This window comes from Delphinapterus leucas, chromosome 10 (genome assembly GCF_059928025.1).
Source record: "Delphinapterus leucas isolate spDelLeu-1000000601 "Yukka" chromosome 10, BTC_Dleu_Yukka2, whole genome shotgun sequence".
Taxonomy (NCBI): domain Eukaryota; kingdom Metazoa; phylum Chordata; class Mammalia; order Artiodactyla; family Monodontidae; genus Delphinapterus; species Delphinapterus leucas.
The window spans coordinates 66431412-66452723 of NC_143138.1; the positions used below are offsets into that span (position 1 = coordinate 66431412).

The 21312-nt window shown below is 55.9% G+C and overlaps 1 protein-coding gene across 3 annotated transcripts in view; it reads left to right on the plus strand.

Annotated features, from left to right (window-relative positions):
- BSN (bassoon presynaptic cytomatrix protein) overlaps positions 1-21312 on the plus strand; it is a 93333-nt gene that overhangs the window by 49924 nt on the left and 22097 nt on the right. For 2 of the 3 annotated variants that reach the window (XM_089919331.1, XM_089919330.1), the window contains exons 3-4: positions 12478-13362; positions 20520-20990. In XM_089919331.1, the coding sequence (XP_089775457.1) occupies positions 12478-13362; positions 20520-20990 (1356 nt within the window). Of the gene's footprint in view, positions 1-4166; positions 10693-12477; positions 13363-20519; positions 20991-21312 lie in introns of those variants that run through there. The other variant, XM_089919332.1, reaches the window with a different exon arrangement.

Here is a 21312-nt window from a genome sequence, read left to right on the forward strand (position 1 = left end):
AGCAGCAGGAGCCGTTTGGACCACATGGGCGGGGGGACGAGTGAGAATAATTGTTCACAGGTCGGGGTCTATTTGTGATATGAGGTGCTGTGGGTGTGGGACGTGTGCTTTACGAGAGGTAAGTGTGAGATTCCAAGGAAGGAGCTGCCGGTGTGGGGAGATGATTCAGTGCGTTTGCAGTCGCTCCTGGAGTGTGGGGGCTTTCTGAGGAGGCGTGTACACTCGTGATTATTACATCCGTGATTAGAAACAACCCATCCCTGCACTGATCAGTTAGGTAAGTGTTGCTCCTCAGTATTTAGAACAGTGTGGTTAAGGCCAGGGAAGCTCACCTGGGTGTTTCTGCTAGTGAGAAGCCAGAAGCACCCAGCCTCACAGGAGCAGGGAGGCTTGGCAGGCAGGGATGAGAGAGGCTGCTGTGGGGATCCCCCTCTTGTGCTGGCCCTGCCTCCCAGGTTTCAGCCTCCAGAGACGCTCACTAGAGCGGCAGGACCCGAACGACTCTGGGTGGGGTAGGCAGAGATCAAGGGAGAGCCGCACACGGTGGCACGTTTCCTTGTAGGCATCTCAGTCCTTCCCACACAACAAACTCCCCCAGCCTAGGACCTTTGGTGAGGTGGGAGGGGAACCAGCCTTTGGCTGTGCCTGGAAAAACAGCAGAGTGGGAGGACCTTGGCGACACTCAGTCCATCTGCCTCATTGTGCTGGGAGGAAGCCGGGGCTCAGGGCCAGGAGGAAAGGGGCCTCCAGCTTACTGCAGATTCACAGTGTTTGGTGAAAAGCGGGCCTCCGGACCAGGTCCTTCAAGGCATATACATGCAGGAGCTCCAAGACAGGGCTGTTGCTGGTGGCCTTTCCCAGACTTGCTTTCACTGAACATTAGGGGCTGCTGTTCCATGGCATTCAGTTTGGGAAGTGCTGACCATTCTCCAGCTTCTCGCCTGGTGGATGCCCTTTTCTGCCATGGTCTCCAAGCAGAACCTTTTCTTCTTCACGGTTGGCTTTCAGTGGTGTTCCTGTCAAGGAAGAGAACCCTCGGCCCATTTTCCTGAGGGGCTGGCAGAGCCTAGTTCTTGAGTCAGAGCAGTTGCCCTTTGTTACTTCACTAAAAGCAGGTTCACTTCCCTGGTCATGCTTCCACGTAACGAGAAAGCACATTTGCAAGTTTTGCCCACATACCTGCTGATAGATCCACCTTGGTCAAACCACACCTGTTCTGGCCCTTCTAACATGATGTTCATCAGCGAACAAGGCTGTCTGTGGGGTTGCCCTGGTGTCCTGGGCTGGGCTCCTGCCTGGCCTGAGGTTCTGGGCAGCGCAAGGGGTGGGTTCTGAAGTCAGGCTGGTGTAGGTGGCAGGGGCTCAGGCAGAGTGACCTTTTCCAGGAATTTCAGCTCCAACACTCACTTCCTTTTTTGATTACTCACTTCCTTTTTTGACTTCTCACTTCCTAGGAGTAGCCCAGCTAGAGTGGGAAGGGGTGGGGGGACTGCCAGTCCCAGCACAGATGCACTACAGACACTGGCCACTGGGCAGCTTAATTGGGGTCCTGTCTGGGGGTGCGAACTTGTGCCTGAAACTGCTAGTGTGGTAATGCCGAGGTAGCCTGAGCCCTGCATCCTGCCTTGAAGGTCACCGAAGCCTCATCAGGGCATGTGAGCAGGATGCGTTGTTCCTCAGCTTTCCACCACACAAGTGACTTGGAGGGTTTCATGCCTCTCAGACCACTAATGAATCTGCTCTTGGATCTTTGGAAATGAGACCATGGAAAATGAACCTTTTATCGTGTGTGTCACAAGGAGAGAATCAGGGGCTGGTTGGTAACTCAAGTTGCAGCACAGATTAGGAATGTGATAGAACTGTTGTGCTGAATGGCTATGTGAGGACAAAGGAGTAGAAAGGAGGGAAAAGACTGGCACTGCTGGGCCAATGGTCACTGGAACTCAGAGTTTTGGTTTTTCTGTCTCATGGCATCTGTCAGCATCTTATTACTTTAGCTGGGTCAGGTCTGGAGATGAGAATCACATACAGGTCAGCCCCATGTGGCCAGAATAGTGTCTGAGATCTGGAACCACTGCTTTCTGGCCAGTGTACCCAGGGGCTGCTGGATGGGTACCACACTCACACAGATGTGGCACTTGCTGTCCTGCCCGTGCCCGGGTTGGCTGGCTCTCAAGGCTGTGATGCCTTGAGAGGAAGATGCCTGCCCATACGCTTTGCTGGGGGTCTGAGTGCCTGGAGCACATTAAGACTTCATGGAAGTCAGGGAGCAGCTCAGAGCACCCTCTCTTTACAGATGAGGAGACCAAGTCTTCGTTTATTGTGATTCATTTTGGAGCAAGGGAGCTGGGGACCCAGAACCAGTAGCTAGGTCTCCAGTTTTACTCCAAGGATTCCCATCCCCATTCTCCTTATTCATAGTCCATTTTTGCTTGGGCTGAGGATGGTTTGTAGCAAGCAGGGCTATCCTGGACACTCTTCGTGGTGGAGGCTGTTTTTTCCTGGAGATCTCCAGCCCTGGTTGCTCAGGGCAGGTAAATAATTTAACCTGTTTGAAACCATGGCAAAAGACTGGGGGTTTCCTTGTGGGGTCAGAACATTTCTCACCACCCACAAAAGACCCTCCCTGTGAGGACACACTGACCAGGAAGCCAGAGGTGTTAGCATTTAAGCCAAGTCACTGCCCAGTGATGGGGAAAAGACAGGAAGACTGTTCTCTTCTCTCCCTGGATGTGGGTTCTTACACAAGTACCTTAAACCTCCCGAATGTTTAAGGAGAAGCAGGGTCCAGGGACCAGCCTCAGTGGCTTTGCCGATGCCCCAAGCCTGCTCCATGCCACATTAGCCCACCTGTCTGCTCTTCGGTAACTCAGCATTCACGCCTGCCACCCCTTTCTCCTCTGGGACAGAGCCACCTGTTCTGATAGCTGTGGGAAGGAAATGGGTGTGGCCATGAGCCAGCTGGGTGGAGGGGGAAGGTAAGGTCGGGGTGGACAGCGGGGTGGGAGTGAGCTCCTGGAGAGGACAAGCGGTGGCTGGGGGCAGGCATGGCCTCTCTGTCAGCCCCCTCAGGGGCCTCCTTGCCCTGTTCAGAGCAGCCCCAGCAGCACATCCTGGCCTGGAACTCCTTCAGTGGAGTCTGTCCTTGTGGTAGCAACAGCATCACAGGAATGAGTGCTGTGCAGAGGCAGGGCTGACTGCACGCCTATGCTTCCCGGTCGGATCAGCAGAATCCTCTCAGAGCAGCACCTAAAATGAGGCTGTAGCCTGCATGTGGGAGGCCCACCCTCTACCCCTGTGGGTAGCAGCAGAGCTGCCACCTTATCCCCAGCCTTCCAGGTCCAGACAGCCCATGTGCCTTCAACCTCCCTTGCTCTAGTCAGAATTGCTTATAAGCCCCTCTAAGAAAACTACAGAAGAGTGATCATGGTCTTTCTTCGCCCATTCCAAGGTCTAGACTTTGCTGAGACAAAGCCAAGACCGAGCTACTGTGCCCTCCCCCATTCCCACCCCATTGGCAAGCCTTGGGCTTAGGCACTTACCCGGGTGGGTGGTGTGGAGAAGGGAGGGAGAGATGCAGTGGCCACAAGCCTCTTCCTCTCCCGCCTGCATCCCACTCTTTTCCGGCGAGGGCTGGGCCACCATCTGGCTCGGGGGTGGTGCTGTGAGTGCAGCACAGATCCCTCTGCTGCAGCCACCAGCCTTGCCCCCTTCCCTCTGCTCCCTCCTGGCCACACTGCTGCTTGGGCCACTGAGGAAAGAGGAGCAGGTATTAGAAGGACATGGATCAGCGGTGAGCTGAGGAGAGGCAGAGGTGTCCTCCTCCTTCCTGGGCCCAGCCTTCCCCTCTCCACCTCCAAACAAAGAGGAAATGGATCTCCAGGTGGCGGGCCCTTTGGGAGGCCTTTCTCCCCTCTGTACATCTAGTCCTTGGGTGGTTTGCCTGGCAGTAGCCACTTTGACCCAGACAATCTCTTGAGTCAGTAGGGAAATGCCCCCCAAGATTCAGCGAGCCTTGGGCAGCCAGCCGTGCTGTCAGTCCCTGCTCCCAGGAACTAGGCCCCTTGGCCACCTTGCTTGGGCCACTACGGGGTGGAGGCCAGAGCCACTGGGGGCAGGCAGAAGAGGTGGCTGTTCAGGAGTGGGAGTTTTTTATAGCTGTGGCCGTCAGGCATGGCACTTAACTTTTAGCTGTGGAAGGGGGCTGTAAAGTTATCTAAGTATGAATGTAAAATTAAATCAGAACAGAAAATACAAAATTTTATTCCTAAAACACCTGATTTTGTATGTGAGGGCAAAAGAAAACAGCATGAAAAAGAATGGAGTGAAAAGGGTAGAAAGAGAGAAATAAAGTAGAAGCAGGGAGAAGGGACAAGAAGGGGAGAGGCAAGGGTCCAGAGGCAGGAAGAGGCAGAGGAGGAAAGCTCCATAAAGTAGCCAGTTGCTGACTGGTCACCTGTTGGTTCTGCCGTTTCTACTGTCTGTTAGTTCAAACTTTGGCCTGAGCAGGCCTGCTTGTATCTACTCAGTCAGAGGTGGCCCTCTCCCTTCCTCTCATCCTTTCTTCCCTCCACAAATGCTTTTTGAGTCCATATATAAGCCAGGAACTGTCCTCAACACTGGAGATTCAGGCAGAGCTGCAGCAGATGTGTTGCTCAGCCTTGGGGAGCCTCTGGGCCAGAGGGAGAGGCAGCTTGTTCACCAGTAACCACACCTGCAAACACACAGCCACACCTGGGGGTCAGGGTTGTGGAGAACCAGGAGGAGGGCTGGTGGGACTTGCTGTGATGCTGTGACAAGACTCTTGGGGACTTCTACAAGGAGGGGAGGTTAGACTGCAGATGTTAGACTGATGCTGGACCAGAGACAGGTGGAGGCAGAGGAGGCCTGAGGGGAAGTACGTGGCCCATGTGAGGGCCGGGGTGCAAGCCAGGTCCAGAGGGCAGGCAGGTCCTGCTGAGGGCTCCAGATGTGATGTCAAGGGTTTTGGATGATGGCAGTGGGAAGGTAATGTATGCATTTAAAAACATCTTTTTGGAAATAGATAATGGTGATGGTTGCACAACATCATATATGTAATTAATGCCACTGAATCTATACTTAAAAATGACTAAAATGGCACATTTTATGTTATGTTTGTTTTACTCCCCTTCATAGATGTATATGTATACAACAATAGCACACAGACACACACACCCCACACTCTGGCCGCTGTGTGGAGAATAGCCTATAGAGGCAGGCTGGGGCTGGGGTAGAGATGGTCATGGGGTGGAGGGGAACCGTGACAGATTCCTGGTGTATTTTGGAGGCTAAACAGACAGGTTATGGAAATGTAGTGGACATGGGGGTAGGAGATGGAGATGGAGAATTCTTCTGTTTGGGTCGTGTCAAGTTGGAGTTGTCTGTGAGCACCCAAGTGGAGTGCAATAGGGTGACAAATCTAAGACCCTGGCGTGCAGGCAGGTCAGGACTGGAGACCTTGGAGATTCACAGCCATATACTGACATCAGTATACTTCCCACTAAACACTTCAGTAAGCCTCTCATTAGTTAGAGATCAGTATTTAAGGGTTTTTTTTTTTTAAGGTAAAATTTATATAGAATGAAATGTACAAAGCTTAAATGTACCATTCAGTGAGCTTTGACAAAAGCATGCACCTGTGTCACCCAAAGCCCTCCAGTCAAGACAGACAACATCCCCGTCACCACAGAAAGTCCCTTCAGGCCCCATCCCTGTCCATCCTCATCCCTTCTCCAGGGACAACTGCTGCTGTGATTTTTTTATCTACCGTAGATGAGTTTTGCCTATTCCAGAACTTCATATAAATGGAATCATACAGAATGCACTCTTTTGTGTAAGTCCTTTCTCAGCACACTGTTTTTTGAGCTTCATCCATGTGGTCAACTCTTGAGAAGCTTGGCTGAGAAGGAGAGGAGAGAGCCTGGACAGTAACTAGGGAAGGTGTGCAGGCAGGAGAGGGTTTCTGAAAAGCAGGAGACAGTGGTGCTGTCTGAGCTCCGAGAGGAAAGCCATGCCTAGGCACGTGGGAGATGGGGCATGATTGAAAGAGTGGAGCCCCCGAAAAGGCAGGTCTAGATCCTGAGTGTGGAGGAGGCATCCTATTATGTGGCTCCCTTTTGAGACACTGGAAGCAGGGCCATCATTTGATCCAGAAGGCAGGGGAAGATGACAGGCAAGGATGGGGATGGAGAAATTGACCCAGCCTTTGTGGAGAAGAGCTAACTGGAGAGATGGAGTGAGTTAACCAGGCAGCTGGGGGGCCTGGGAGAAGCTAGGACATAAGTTAATTTACAGTGGAGCCCCTTTGCCTGGTACCCATTCAGCTGTTCAGGTGTAGGCCTGGAGAAAAAGGTATGCAGTTGGATCTAATTCTGGAGCAGACACAGGTCAAGAGAGCACAGACATTGAGCAGAGTGTGACAGGATCGGCAGACCATAGATTTAGCTGGGTAGGAAGGGATGTGAAAGCAGAGGACCCATGGACGAACAGAAAGTAGAGGCTCGGTGGGGGAGGTCCCCACAAGGCCCCAGGCCCGCTGCAGTGGGGAGGCCTAGGAGATGATCTGGAGGCTGGAGGAGGACAGGCACAGGGGTAGTTTGGGAGGAGAGACAGTTTTGGGCGAGGGTAGGCTTGAGGGTGAGGCTGAGGGATAGAGGTGTTAGGTGGGTTAGCGGGTGGCTGCCATCTGCAGTGACTGTGGGAGTCAGTGCAGTGGAAGCCTGGGAGGCCAGGGCCAAGGACTTCTGAGACTAGAGGCATGATGAGGGGGCCTGGAAGGCAGCAGGAGCCAGGAGGGGAACAGGGTGGGGAAGCCAAAGGCTGAGCTCCGAGGGCCCTAGGGAGTTTAAAGAGAAGGTGAGGCACTGCCACATCCTGAAATCCAGGGAGTGCAGCTTCTCCTAGAGAGATCGTCTGGGGTCCAAGAGGGGTATGGGGATGGGGTGTAGGGGAGTTGGCTCGGTTCTGGACAGGAGATTTTATAGGACACAGTGGACAGGCCTGGGAGGGAGGGGAGGCTGTCTGGGGTAGGACCGGGGGGGAGTTGAGGGATATCGGGAGGTGGAGGAGGATCAGCAAGGGGATGGATTCTCTCCCTTTCATGGAGCTCCAGGCTAGTGAGGACTTCCAGCCCCAAGGAGCAATTGGGTTCAGCCTCCACGACCCAAATCCTGGCCTCAGATGCTGGGCAGATTCCCAGGGTCCCCCTCAGGGTCCTGACCTGATGAGATTGGCACAGGCCTCCCCAGTGGGCCAGGCCTGGCTGATCCAGCTCTGGATCAATTTGCCCTGCTCTATGGGACCCTGTGGTACCCACCCCTAAACCTGAGGTCAACCAGCTGACAGGCCAAGCAGATTGGTGGCAGACTTGGGGCAGCTAGATGCTGGATGAGGCAGGTGATGTGTCTAATGCTAGGGGCAGTGCGAGGGCACAGGCCCACCCTTCTTCCCAGCACACAGTGGGCTATGTGCCTCCTCCTGTCGAGGCCTGGCGAGTGACTCACAGCCCGGAAGAACATGAGGTCACACTGGACGGTGGGGCCCTCCCAGGAATCTCTAGACTTGGCACCAGCAGGGAAGGCTCATTTATAAGCTGCTCCTGTGATGTTTCAACTTGTACCAAAATGGAAAAAAGAATGAATGCAGCATCAGGCATGATGTCAGTGCAGTGATCTGACACCCTGCATGCCTGCTCTCCCAGGCGGGGCTGGGCTCGGAGGCAAGCCGCTGCTCTCTGCAGGAAGGCAGGCTAAGTGACGTCTGCCACCCTCCTTCCTTGCTGGTGGGGACGTGGGAGGGGATGGTGGAAAGAGAACCTGTTACTGCTGGGGGCCCTCAGAGCTTCCTGGTAGCCACGGAGGTGACAGTGCGGCAGGCCCCACCCAGGAGCAGAAGCAAGTTCCCTGGGCAGCATCCTTTGGGGCCAAATATGACATGCAAGGCTGGATCCCACCCTTTGGGGCTGAGATGCAGGGTGGCAGGTGCAGTGCCACCAGTGCCCCTGTGGGAAAGATGTAGAAACCCCTCCCCAAAAGTTTCCCCACTCCCCTTCCTGCCCCAGAGCCCAGTGGAGGGAGCCGCAGGGAGAGGCCACGCAGACGTGTGGTTCACAGAGCCCCCAGCCTGGTCCCAGGCCTCTGGATCCTTGGTGGGCTGCACTGCCTTACTGCCCTTCTGTGATTGACCAGTGCAAGTAAGGGAGCAGCTGAGAAAGGCTCTTCTCGGGGAGAAAGTCCCTTCAGAGCCAGGAACCCACAAGGCCTGCTTTTTTGAATCTCTGGCCGGCTCCTGGCAGAGCAGGCACTGGCTCCCTATGGGAAACCATGTTCCTGTAGCTTCTCCTTCCCGCATCTGCGCACCAGCTCTTGGCTGCACACCACACTGAGCCTTCCCATCCCCACTGCTGCTCAGACCCCCACTGGGCTGGGTGCAGGGGCATCTATGCCTCTGAGATGGCTCAATGGGTCCCCTTGCTGGCAAGAAGGATCAGCTTGACCAAAGCTGATGTCAGGCAGAACCATCTACTTCAGAGTAGCCCTGGGAAGTCCCCTTAGCTCCATCTTTGGGTCTTGGGACATGAAGTCTGTGACCTGCCCACCTCCTGGCCATGGGCCAAGGGCTTATGGAGATATTTGATAACAAGACTCTAAGAGAGGTTCCCTGTCACACTGGTAGAAGGCCATGCCCTCTGATTCTGGTGGGCAGCCAGCTAGGAGGGTACCCGGGAGACACAGCCACAGACACTGTGTCCAGCCGAGGAAGACTCTCGCTGTTGTTGGTTCCAGAGCCAGGGGAGCTGCCCCAGGCCTGGCCATGTATACCCAGCCTAGGTGGGCAGGTGGGCTGGTGGTGCACAGCCATCTCCCTCCCTACCCAGTGGACAGCCTCCATCCCCCTAACACAGGGTAAGCACCTTGGAGGAGGGAGGAAGAGGCTGAGGATGAGCCCCTCCCAGCAAGCTTCTGAAGTTCCACGGGGGAGGCAGAGAGGGAAGTCTTGCTGGGTTCAGAGAGATCCCGCAGCCAGCTTTCTCCTTGGGTGGCCTTGTGTGCTGGCCCTATCTGCCTGGGCCTGAGCCTGGGAGGGGTTGGGGGAGGGCACGGTCAAGGCTCCTGCCGTCTGGAAGAGGCTGGATAGAAATAGCTACGCCCATCTGGGATATGAGTCACTGAGGGGCGTTTTAGCTGTTTCTTGGAGAGGTTCTATTTTAGGTGAGACGCCTGTGACAGCCTGGGTGATGGGGGCTGGGTAAGGGAAGGTTCTGGTGGTGAGTGCAGGAGTTTTAGCACAGGCCCTTGTTCAACCCTGTCCAGAACCCAAAGGAGGGTCACCCTCAAGTCCCAGAAGAAAGAGCCTTACCTCTCAGGTTCCTCTTCTTGGGAAGTCCCACCTCAGGGCATGCTGCAGAGATGGGACCTCCAGTGTGGACTGCGCACCCACCACAGGAACTGAGTTTGTGGCTGCAGTCCTGGGCCAGGACCTAGGCCTCCCCTCAAGAGGGTAATCATCTCCCAGGGTCCCTCTGAGGGTGAGCCAAAACAGCTTGCCCCTGGGAGCTCCCGCTCTTGATGGGAGTGAACCCCCATCACCCTCGCCAAAAATGACTTTTCTAAAGGAGTCTTTGGGCTGAGTCCCCGGGACACAGATTGTTTCCTCTGTAGCTTTCTTTGTCCAAAGGTAGACAAAACTGCCTTGGGTCTTCAAAGCATCTAGATGAGTTAACAGTTCCCGGCTTGGGGGATGGCTTCACTCCCCAGTGCTGCGGCATCACTGTTCTTATGGTTTCTAGAGCCAGGCTTGGTCTTTGAGTTTCGCAGGGGCAACTTCTAGACCCATGACTTGACTTGGGTGAGGCTAAGCAGTCTGCAGAAGAGGCAGACATGCAAAAGGCCACAGGCTGCAACCTGCAGCTCAGGAGCTGGGCAGGGCTGGCAGGGCCAGTCTTGCCAGTAGTGCCACTTCCAAGCTGGGCTACTGTGAGAGCTGGTGGCTAAATCGTACTAGATCTTGGTTTTCTCTACCGTGAAGATAAAATGCAGGAATGCCTGCGAACATGCCCTGTGTGGTGCAGGGTGCCAGGGGGTACTCATCAAAGTGCAGTCTTCTCCCCACTCCTTGGATGCTGCTCTTGGGCTGCTGGGCAAGACAACCAAGCCCAGGCTTCCAAACTGTGGCAAGTCAGCCACAGCGGCAGCAGCACAGCCCTGTGACCTCAAGGCAGAGAGCAGGGCTGGAGGCAACCCTGAGGGTGGGCAGAAGGAACTTTCTGCCCCAGGGACCAGACTGGACCTTTCCCTGGCAACTGGGCCACTGTGGTGCTTTCAAAGACTCTGGCTGCTCAACCACAGATGAGCAGACTTGGCCTCTGCCTTTCTGGTTGAGAAGGAGAAGCCTCTTCATGGGATGCTGAATCTCCATTCTCATGGCTGCAGCCTTGCAAGAGCTATGCCCCTATTAATAGGTTGTCAGGATTAATCCTACAGCAAGCATTTCTGGAGTGATCCCTGCTCTGTGCCACACACTGTGCACTGTCCCAAGACCACCTAAACAAGAGCTCATGGTTGGGGCAAGGATACAGGAGACACCCAAAGGGACAAAGTAGCAGAAGCTTTGGGAAAGAATAAGTACTGTGAAGAGGATAAACTGGGTGATTACCTACAGAGTGCTTCGGAGGTATTTTCTTTCTTTCTTTTTTAAAAAAATATTTATTTATGTATTTATTTATTTGGCTGTGCCGGGTCTTAGTTGCAGCATGCGGGATCTTCGTTGCCACATGCGGGATCTTTAGTTGTGGCATGTGGGCTCTTTAGTTGCAGCATGCAGGATCTAGTTCCCTGACCAGGGATTGAACCCGGGCATCCTGCACTGGGACCGTGGAGTCTTTACCACTGGACCACTAGAGAAGTCCCAGGTATTTTCGATTGTGTGGCCAGGGAGGGCCCTGTTGGTGAAGTGATACTCGGTTGAGACCTGCATAGCTAGCAGCACCTGGGGGCAGAGGGAAGAGTGAGTGTAAAGGCCCTGGTTACAGAAGAGAGCTCAGAGGACCACTTGGCAGAACAGGAGGTCCGGCGTGTCTGGGGTGAGACAGCAAAGGGGAGAGGGCAGGAAAGGAGGCCAGAGAGAGGCATAGGCTGGGGTAGATCGGGGGCCTCATGGGTCACAGTAAAGAGTCCCCATGGTTAAGTGTGGTGGGAATTCACTAGAGGGGTTTGAGCCTGTAAATGACATTCTCTGATTTGTATGTGGATTTTTGGAGGAAGATGATATTGGCTCACGTAACTGGAAGTCCGAGGGTAGACTTAAGGCAGAGCTGGATCCAGGGAATTGAATAAAGTCATCAGTTTTGCTCGTTCCTCTTTGTCTTACCTCCGCTTCCAACTGTCTCTTGACTTCATCCTTAGTGCCTCTCTGCATGTTGGGCAAGAAGGCTACTGACCACTCCAAGGCTACGTCCTTCTGATGAGTGAGCCTATCTCCTGTTGTTCACTCACCCAGTAACATGGAAGGGCTCTGATTGGCCCTGTTTGCAAGGTCACATGCCCATCCCTGCACCCCTAGCTGCAACCAGTGATTGGCCCAACCTGAGTCATGAGCCTGCTGTCCTAGGGAGGAGTTAATGACAGAGAGAAACTACACGTCCATCATGGGAACAGCAACACATGCCTTGTTTATTCTGGAGGCACAAATTATCCCATTTTCTTTAAAAAAATTTCTCTTCCTTAAGAAAGCAAAAGGTATTTTTATTCTACTTACGTCACTTACATTGCATTACTTTGCCCTCACTTATTTTGCTCTCAAGATTGCTCATTTATATCTTGTCTCCTCAACTAGACTCTAAGCTCCTCTAGGACAGGAATCATGGTTTCTTTTTATTTTCTGTGCCTCCCTCTCGTACCTATTACTCTTCACTTCTTTATTCATTCTGCAAGTTTTTATTGAGTACCTATCGCATACCAGGCACTGTTCTAGGGCCATGCTTTCCTTCCTGTTTTATATTTCAAAAGGTCACTCTGGCGGCTGTGTGGAAACAGCCTGAAGGGGGCAGCAGGGGAAAGAAAGTGACCAGTTGGAGGCTTTTGGGATCATCCACCCAGGAGGATGGGAGCGTGGATTGGTGAGGCGGGATGTGGACATGGATGATGTACGCAGGTCTGAGGTACAGCCAGTGGCGTGGGGAGGACCCTGGCAGGCAGTCTGGCAGGCAGTGTTTTGGTAGTTGCGGGTGGGGAGCGTGTGACTGCCTCTGCTCAGCTCCACGCACCTGGCAGCTCCTAGAGGGCAGGGCAGTGCTATCTGTCCCTCAGCCCACCTCCTGGCAGCCCAGAAACACCGGAGCCGGGCTTGGTTCCCCTGCCTGTGTTAGGAGCTGGCCCTGGCTGCTGTGGGCTGCAATGACCTGGACCATGGGCACCCCCAGTCCTGACCACCCTGATGACCATGATGCTTCCTCCTCAGGTGAAGGAGTGGCTCTGTCTGAACTGCCAGATGCAGAGGGCTCTAGGGATGGACATGACCACTGCGCCTCGCTCCAAGAGCCAGCAGCAGCTGCACTCCCCAGCCCTGTCTCCGGTCCACTCCCCAGCCAAACAGCCCCTGGGGAAGCCGGAGCAAGAGAGATCATGGGGTCCAGGGGGACCACAGCCTGGCCCCCGCCAGGCTGAGACAGCCAGAGCCACCTCAGTGCCGGGGCCTGCCCAAGCAGCTGCCCCTCTGGAGGTGGGGAGGGTGTCTCCTCAGCCCCCTCTCCCCATCAAGCGTTCCACAGCTGAGCCCAGGCCACCTGCAGGAGAGGCCCCGGCCAAAAGTGCCACCACAGCGCCCTCTGGGCCTGGTGCTGCTGAGCCGACCCAGGAGGGCCTCACTGGGAAGCTCTTTGGCCTTGGTGCATCGCTGCTGACCCAGGCGAGCACCCTCATGTCTGTGCAGCCTGAGGCCGACCCCCAGGGCCAGGCTGCCCCCAGCAAGGGACCGCCCAAGATCGTCTTCAGCGATGCCAGCAAGCAGGCTGGCCCAAGACCTCCAGGCTCAGGGCCCGGGTCTGGGCCAGCACCTGGAGCCAAAACTGAGCCTGGAGCTAAAACAGGTCCTGGATCAGGGCCTGGAGCCCTGGCAAGAACTGGGGGAACAACCAGTCCAAAGCATGGCAGAGCAGAACACCAGGCAGTGGCCAAGGCTGCTGCCAAGCCAAAGACCATGCCTAAGGAAAGGGCCACCTGCCCACTGTGCCAAGCTGAGCTCAACGTGGACAGCAAGGGCCCCGCCAACTATAACACCTGCACCACATGCAAACTGCAGGTGTGCAACCTGTGTGGCTTCAACCCGACGCCCCACCTGGTGGAGGTAAGAGAGCTGGACCAGGCATGTTCCTTTGGGCCTTGGTGAGGGGCCAAGGCCTGGGGCGATGGGGGGCATGGGAACCAGAAAGGACTGTAGAAATCGGGGTCTGTAGCAATCACAGGGCTGCCCCTACACAGCTGCAGAGAGTCTATGCTCCCTTACCTGTCCCTGCCCCGGGCCTGTCCTTCCACTCAGAGAATTAACTGGCACAGTGGACAGAGTAATGGTGCCCGCTGCCTCTGATCAGCTGACCAGTGCCCTGAGGCTGGTCCCAGAGGTAGCCAGGTTCAGGAGGCCCTGAACCGGCCTCCCCATTCCTGGCTATCATGGGCATGGCCCTCATGGATGATGCCAGCCCCCGCTGCGCAGGCAGGAAGAACCTGAAGTCGTACCCTGCCCTCAGTCTGTGACCCTCACAGGGGTTGAAAGGCTGTTAGGCAGAGGGCTGTGCCCCCATGCCAAGGGCAGGGCAGAAGGCTTTCTTACAGCGGGGCAGCTCAGCCAGGCAGTGTCCTCCCTTCATCCCCTCATCTGAGGTCGTGGGTATTGATATCTGCTTGTCAAAGCCACAGTCTTTGGTCCACATACTTTCCTGTGGCAGGGCCTAGCCCTCCTTGGGGCTGTTTGTGGGGATGCTCAGAGATGCTTTTCTTACCCAGAGGGAAGTTTGAGGGAGTGCTGGGGTTGGGGCCTGTCTCTCTGCAGTCCCTCTTCCACAGGAGGGTTCTGGGCCCCGTGCAGAGCTGGGTGGAAGGGAGCAGGAGGCCTGGTGCTCTCTTGAAGCTTGGAGCCCAGCCTGGGAGGTTCAGAAGGTACGGAGGCACCCTGCCAGAGCAGGACAAGCCTGGGCCGGAAGGCTGCTCCTGCCCCTGCCCTCATCTACTCCGCCCTGCCCAGGGCCATCCATGTGACCCCTACCTTGGCTGCCTTGCCCATAGCTGGGTGTGTCCCCTTCCGTGTGTGCCCTTGCGGTCTATGATTGGCTCATCTTGGCAGGTGGATGTGTCCCCAGCTGTGTCATATCAGGAGATGTCAAGCCAAGCCCACTCCTCCTGCACACGGTAGCCACCTGAGTCTTGGGGCCCCTGGGCTAAGCTATATGTGACTGATGGTTGGGCAGAGTGTGGAGTGCAGACCACCGCTGGCCCAGAGACAACAGAGGAGTGTGTGGTTGTAGTCACGGTGTCTGTGGCGCCTTGTTGTGACTTGCCTTGGGCCAGGCCTCCATGGGAGCAGCCCACTGTGATAAGGAAGACTACTTTGGCCGCCACAGGCCATATTTTCCAACATATAGGGAGGAGCAGCCTGAGCAAGATGAGTGACCTCCTCGTGTGATGCCTCATGTGATGCCCTCCAGGTCCTCACTGCCACCTCCCCAAGCCCTAGGTCCAGTGGCTCACTGGAGGATGGCTGGCCTGGCTGCCCAGAGAGGTGAGGGGGCACCAAGGGGTCACCACAGGGCCAGAGGAGCTCCAGTCCGGAGCCAGGCACACACCCACTGCCGGGTGGGGCAGCCTGACACTGAACCCTGTTGGACTGTTGAGCTGGCCCAGCCTGGAGGACCCTTGTCCCTGAGGGACCTCCGGGCCCACATTTCCTCATTAAGCAGGATGTGCAGAGAGGAGGGGAAAACTGTCTCTGTCCAGGAGTATAAATGTTCCTGACAGTTCCTTTCAGCGCCCTCTTGGCCAGGCCAGGGGAAGTGCTGATTCTGCCCAAACAGGAGTGTCTCAGTCACATGCTGACTCTGGGTGAGTGGTCTGGATTCTGATCTCAGCCCCTCATTAGAGGCTTGGTTGTTGCCTCCCTGGCCCCTGGAGCTTCTGCCCCTCGGTAGCTAGCGTTGCCCCTTGCCCCAATCCCTCCATGTCCTGCTGTCTCCATGTCCTGCCCCACTGCCACCTCCTTGGCCAGGGCCACCCTTGCCTCCACAGGATATGTGGGTTCCATGGGCCTGATGGCAAAGCTGCTGGGCGTCCTGGTCCTAGATCTTCCCTACCCGCAGCTTCTGCTTCCCTGCCTCCTGCTCCTAACAGCAGTCAGAAGATGGCCCAGCTTCTCTGACTCCTTTCTCCTCATGGCTCTGCTTGTTAATGCTGCTATCCCCAGAGGGCCTGTGGCTGCTCCTGGGGAAAGTGTGGATGGGCAGCCGTCATGCCCCCTCCCGTGGTTCCCACCATGAGACTGTGCCACCATCATCCATCAGAGGTGCAAGCTGGCAGCCTGGGGAGGCTGGTGGGGAAGGGCTGGTGCTTGGTGTGTCCCCCTCCCCTGCCCTTCCCAGCTGAGGCTCTTAACCAGGCCATGGTCCCATCTCAGTGAATGGCCACTTGGCATTTAGAGCAATTTTGTGTTTCCCTGTGTGTTCTTGGTAAGAGGCTCCTGATTTTTCAGCAGGTGGCCCAGACACATCCTGCCTTGGGAGGGAGGTGGAGGGGTAGGTCTGCCTTGGCTGTCTCTCTCCATCTGGCTGTCTCTGTGCACAGCATGAGGCATGTCTGCATGCAGGCTGGGGGCCTGAGGGAGGGCCAGCTCCCCCCTAGACCTGTTAGACCTGCTGTGGCTCCACCTGTGGCTGGAGCCACCTGTCTGGGCTGCCAGGGTGGGAATTACCCCAACTCTCTGAGCTGTAAAAACCTTTTTACCTTCTTTCTCAAGAGGGAGTCCAGAGCATACGGTGGAGGAGGCAGTAAGACTAGATCCCTTTTCCCTTTGAAATTTTCTCTGAAAAATTAACCATAGTGCTATAAAATGTGAGTCATTTCATGATTAACAGTTGCTGATTCCAAATTTTTTACCTATTTATCTTTTTGAAAGATAATAGTACCCTCTGGCTTAATTTTTAATTGGCTTTCGGTTCAAAATAGAGTTTGTGAAGAAATTAGGGGAGTTGGAGTTGTTACAGTAACACTGCCCGTTTCTTATCTTATTATAATTGCCAAAATACCAGCCGTGGCCTTGAGAAGTCAGGCCTCCCTGGGCAAAGGGCCTGGCACCTGTGATGTGTGGGACGGGCTGGGCCTATTTGGGGTGGGGGCTGCCTCTGCTCTAGACCTGCTTCAGTCTGCCTGTGGGGTAGTGATCTCAGGGAGGCCTGTTTCCTCCCTTGTGGAACTGGGGGCCATAGTTCTCCCTTTTAGGTTTCTGTGAGAACCAGGTGAGATGCCATACTTCAGATACTTGTGCGAGGTCCAACACACAGTCAGCCCTTGAGCCAGGAGATTGGAACCAGAGTGTCCTAAAAGAGGGTCTCTGTACAGGAAAGAAAGAGTCCCCACCAGCCCCTACTACCTGGGTATGAATTGACCCCGTGGCCAGTGCAAGGTCCTCATCTCATGAGGGATGGCCACAGGGAATGGACACATTTGGTGCTGGAGCATGAGGAGAGCACAGCCCAACCATAAAGGCAAATGTTGGGGAAATCAGGGACGATTCCTCTTATTGGAGGCAGAGGTCCCAAAAAGGGGAGCCTACGCATGTCTGGGGACAGGGAAGAGCAGAGCAAGGGTCCGCAGAGGAACAGCAGCACCAGCGATGGCCATGCCTGTGGTCCAGTGTGCAAGTCTTGGGCTCTTTTATTTTTAACCTCTGGGCATCCTTTTCTCAGGAGTTCTCATCCACTGCCCCTGGTCTGGCAGTGGGGCTGGGGGTATGTTGGGCTAGGCAGCCAGTCCGGTGTTGCTGTAACCAGACGGACACCTAGGCCAGCTCCACATGCAGAGAGACTGTGTTCTGCAGGGTCATTCAGGCTGTGTCAGACAGTGCAGGGAGGATGCCCAGCTTCCAATGCAGCCTCGCTGGGCTCTCTTGGCCCATGAGGTACAGCAGCCAGTGATTCCGGAAGGTAGCAGGTCTCACCCGCCTGTGGGGTACCCTACCAACTCTCTCAGATAACTCACTTCCCCTGCCTCGCCCCGAACCCACCTAGCTCCATCTGAAGGTATGCACATCTACGCCTCCCACCGTTATTAGGTGGCGATAGCCCTTGGGGGATTCCTACCTTCCTGCCCCCAGAAAGGAACTGGACAGAGGGAGGCAAGGCAGAAATGGTCATCAGAGCCTCTCATGTCCACCCCCAGGTCCCAGATCGTCCCCTGCCCACTTGTCAAAGGGGATAGGAAAAGGGGCCAGTGAGCAGCAGCTCCCCAAGGGCTGGGGCTGGATGAGGGAGAGTATGAGAGAGAATGTGCAAGTGAATGATTGAATGAGGGGGGTAAACACTAAAAGGGGAGAGGGAATGCATGAACAGGGAATGAAGGAGCGGGGTGGGGGTGGGGGCATGAAGTGAGGGGCAGAGATGAGAGCAACGTGAATAAAGGAGGCAGGGCCTCAGTTTGCAGCTGCTTTCCAGCCCCCAGGCACAGCCTGCCTCCCATCCCATCCCCAGCCTTGGCCAGGTCTCCCCTGGCTCCACCTCTAGTGGCCCCAATGCCCTGTACCCTTCTCCCGCCAACCCCAGAGGGCTGGGGAAGGGCCTCCAGCAGCTAGTTCAGCTGTTTATTTTTAGCTCTTACCTCACATGCCTCTTCCTGCCTGCCCTCCCTCCCTCCCTCCTTCCCTCACTGCCTGCTATAGCAGAGCCAGGAGCAAGAGGGCCAGCTGGGCAGCCCCTTCTGCAGCCTGGCTGCCTCTGTGAGTAAGCGTGGGAAGGAACGAAACCCCGGGGAGCATGTGACCACAGTTGACACGCTCTGCTGAGGGCTGGGCCTCTGGGCTCAGGTAAGCAGGCCACTGCAGGGGCTGCCTCTGAGCTCTTGGCATTAGGTCTGTCGCCTCCATCCAGGCCACCCTTCCAAGGTGCCCTTGCTTCATTTGGACTGTTGCTTCTGGGGTGGGGTCTGCAGGCCAGAGGTGGAGGTCGGAGGTTTGCCAAGCCAGCAAGGTGAGCCAAAGTAGATGACAGAACCTTCAGAGGCCTAACCTGGATGGCTGTGTGCATGGACCCAAGGTGGAGTCAGGGCAGTGTTGCCTTGGGCCAGCCCACTGTCTAGGCCCAGATCCTAACCCCATCATGTCGATCCTGGGGCTAGGGAAGGGGCTGTTCGCTCATTTCCAGAACTCTCTCTGGGCCTTTACTAACACCCCTCCCACTTCTCTAGGATCATTTTGCCACCTTACAGTCCTCTCTGACATGGAGGGAGTTCCACTGTGACCTCAGGTGATGCTGGGGGAACGTGGATGGGATTCCTGGCCCAGCCCATCCAGCACTCTCCCTAGGCACCAAGTGAGCCCAAGGCCCAGCAAGTGGCCAGCACCCATTGCTTCATAGGAGTTTGTATGGGGGATACACAGAGCATCAGATAAGGTCCAGGGGAGTCAGCAGTGGTGCTAGAGCCAGGCCCTACAAGGAACAGGGTGAGTACCTGCAGGACCTCTGAAGGGTCCCACTCCATAGCTGAGCCCCTCTGCTCAGGACCTGTGTGTGGAATTGGACCTCCAGGCAGAGTTGGAGCTCCAGTCTCAGGGAAGCAGTCTCAAGGCCCTGAGTAACAAGCTTGTGGAGCAGACCTGTCCCTCAATCAACACCAAGGCCCTGCCACCCGCCTGACCTGGCCTCTGCTGGGGCCCAGGGCAGAGATGTGGTGTGTAGCTTTGTGGGCAGGAAATCAGGGCAGAATCATTGATATGGTACTTGCCATGGTGGCCTGTGGATGCCAGGCTGAGGGCAGGCATCCTGGAGGTGCCATGCTTCCAAGGCTCTGCCAGGTGGGCTAGGGTCTCACTTGGGCCTAGGGGCAGTGTGTGTGGTAAGGGTGCTGAGGATGCTGGCCCACTGTGGGCTGGTGAGGGCCAAGGGCCACCTCTTTGCCCTGTCCCTGGCTCTTTGACCTTGTAGTTCTGTGTCCTCTGGTTCCCCTGATGCCCCATCCTAGTGGTCAAGCCGCTGGTGGGAGCCTGAGTGTCTTGGCACCCCGATGTGCAACAGTAGGACAGTAGGGGTGCCAAGGCTCTGCATCCCTGGGATGAGAGCAGGCACAGGTGTGTGCTGTTACTCTCATTCCCCGCCCAACCCTCCCTCGTGGGCCAGGACAGGGCCTCAAGTCTTGCCAAGGAGGAGCCCTGACCCTGGAGGAGGCTCCTGGGAGACATGCTCCTGCCAGCTTCTGACTTGCTACAGAAATCACCTGCTCAGGGCTTGGGATGCTTGACCCTCTCCCTGTGCAGACAGTGGGACCTGGGGAGTTAGACTTGGTTTTTGGTGTTCTGGGAAATTCACCATTGATGCCCATGTCATACTCAGAATGACCTCTTTGGAGCTCTGGGTTCCAAGAAGGCTGCATGCCAGCCTGTGTGTCCGTCTTAATCATGGCTATGTCTCCAGTCCCCAGCACTTAGACTGACACAGAGAGGGTAATCCTGAAACTGGTGGACTGATGGTTGAGGATTTGATCCCAGCCCAACTCTGGAGGAAGCAGGGCCCCTGGCCCAAGGGCTGGCACACACAGGTCCCGTCGGAAGAACAGCCCAGAGGCCGGGGGAGCAGGAGGAGGCCTTTGCCTGGGCGTCTTTGCTGGCCTAAGACAAGGTGACTTGGGTTGGGGGGTGTGAACAGAAGGGACTGCTCAGGTCCATCCCCCACCCCCAAGCAAGGCTTCCCCCAGACAGCCTCCCCTGGCCCCATGAGCCTGCACCCTCCCAGCACAGCCCTTAGTTGGGGGTGGAGAAGGATGGTATCTGAGGCCTGAGAGCTCGGAGGCTGGGGCGGGGCAGTGCCTCTGGGAGGTGCTCCTTGCCTGATGCTGTTCCTGGTCTGCGGGAGCTCTCACCTGGGGAACTCTGCACCCCTCCCAGAAGCTGTTCACGCCCTGGGGGTGAGTCCCCAGTGCCCCCTCTTCTCCAGACACTGTGCTACTTTTGTAGCCTCCCCTCTCATACAGGTTCTCCTCCTTTTCAGGCCAAGTGAAAAGCTCTCTATGGGGTAAGGAAGCGACCCTTCCTTTGGGTTTGTCTTTTTAACTCTACATATGCCTCTGAAGGATGGGGCATCTGTCATTTGGGGGCAACAAACCTATCAGTCTTTTTCTCCTCGTGCCTTTAGTGTCGTGCTTTGGGAGATTTTCTCCTCCTTAAGTTTACAGAAATAGTCACAGGAATAATCTTTGAGTACTTAAGTGTCTTTGTGATTTTCATCAAACCCCTCCTCTCTCGTTTCCGTACAGAAAACCGAGTGGCTCTGTCTGAACTGCCAAACTAAGCGGCTGCTGGAGGGCAGCCTGGGAGAGCCGACCCCACTGACCCTGCCCACCTCACAGCAGCCCCCTGTAGGGGCCCCTCACCGTGCAGCTGGAACAGCCCCTCCGAAGCAGAAAGGGCCACCGGGGCTGGGCCAGCCATCAGGTCCCCCGCCTGCCAAGGCCAGTCCCCTGCCCACCAAGGCCAGTCCCCTTCCTACCAAGGCTAGTCCCCAAGCCAAGCCCCTCAGGGCTTCTGAACCCATCAGGACCCCGAGCAGTGCCCAGGAAAAGAAGACAGGAGTCCCAGCTAAAGCTGAGCCGGTGCTGAAGCCACTTCCAGAGACTACCCTGCCCCCTGGGATTCCTAAAGCAAAGGCTGGGGTGCGGAGGACTGAACCTGCCACCCCCGTCGTCAAGGCGGGGGTTCCAGAAGCCCCCAAGGGCGGGGAGGCGGAGGTCAGTCTCATTTACTTCCCAGGGATCCTAGCTTTCAGGCAGGGCAATCTAGAGAATGGCTTAACTCCCTGCTGGACTGGGATGTAGACCTGGGACAGGCCTTTTGGGGCCACAGAGGACAGCAGGGACGCCTAGATGAGGCCCTAGAGGGCCTAGAGCCTGTGAGTTCTAGGCCGATCCTGTGTCTGACACCTTATCGGATACTTTGCTGGGTTCTGCTACCAGTAGATTTAGTAAAATTTCTCTTTGAGAACCTAGGGCTGCTTGGGGTTTGACATGGAACCTGCAGGTTATTCAAGACCAGAGCAATGGAGTGGGTGGT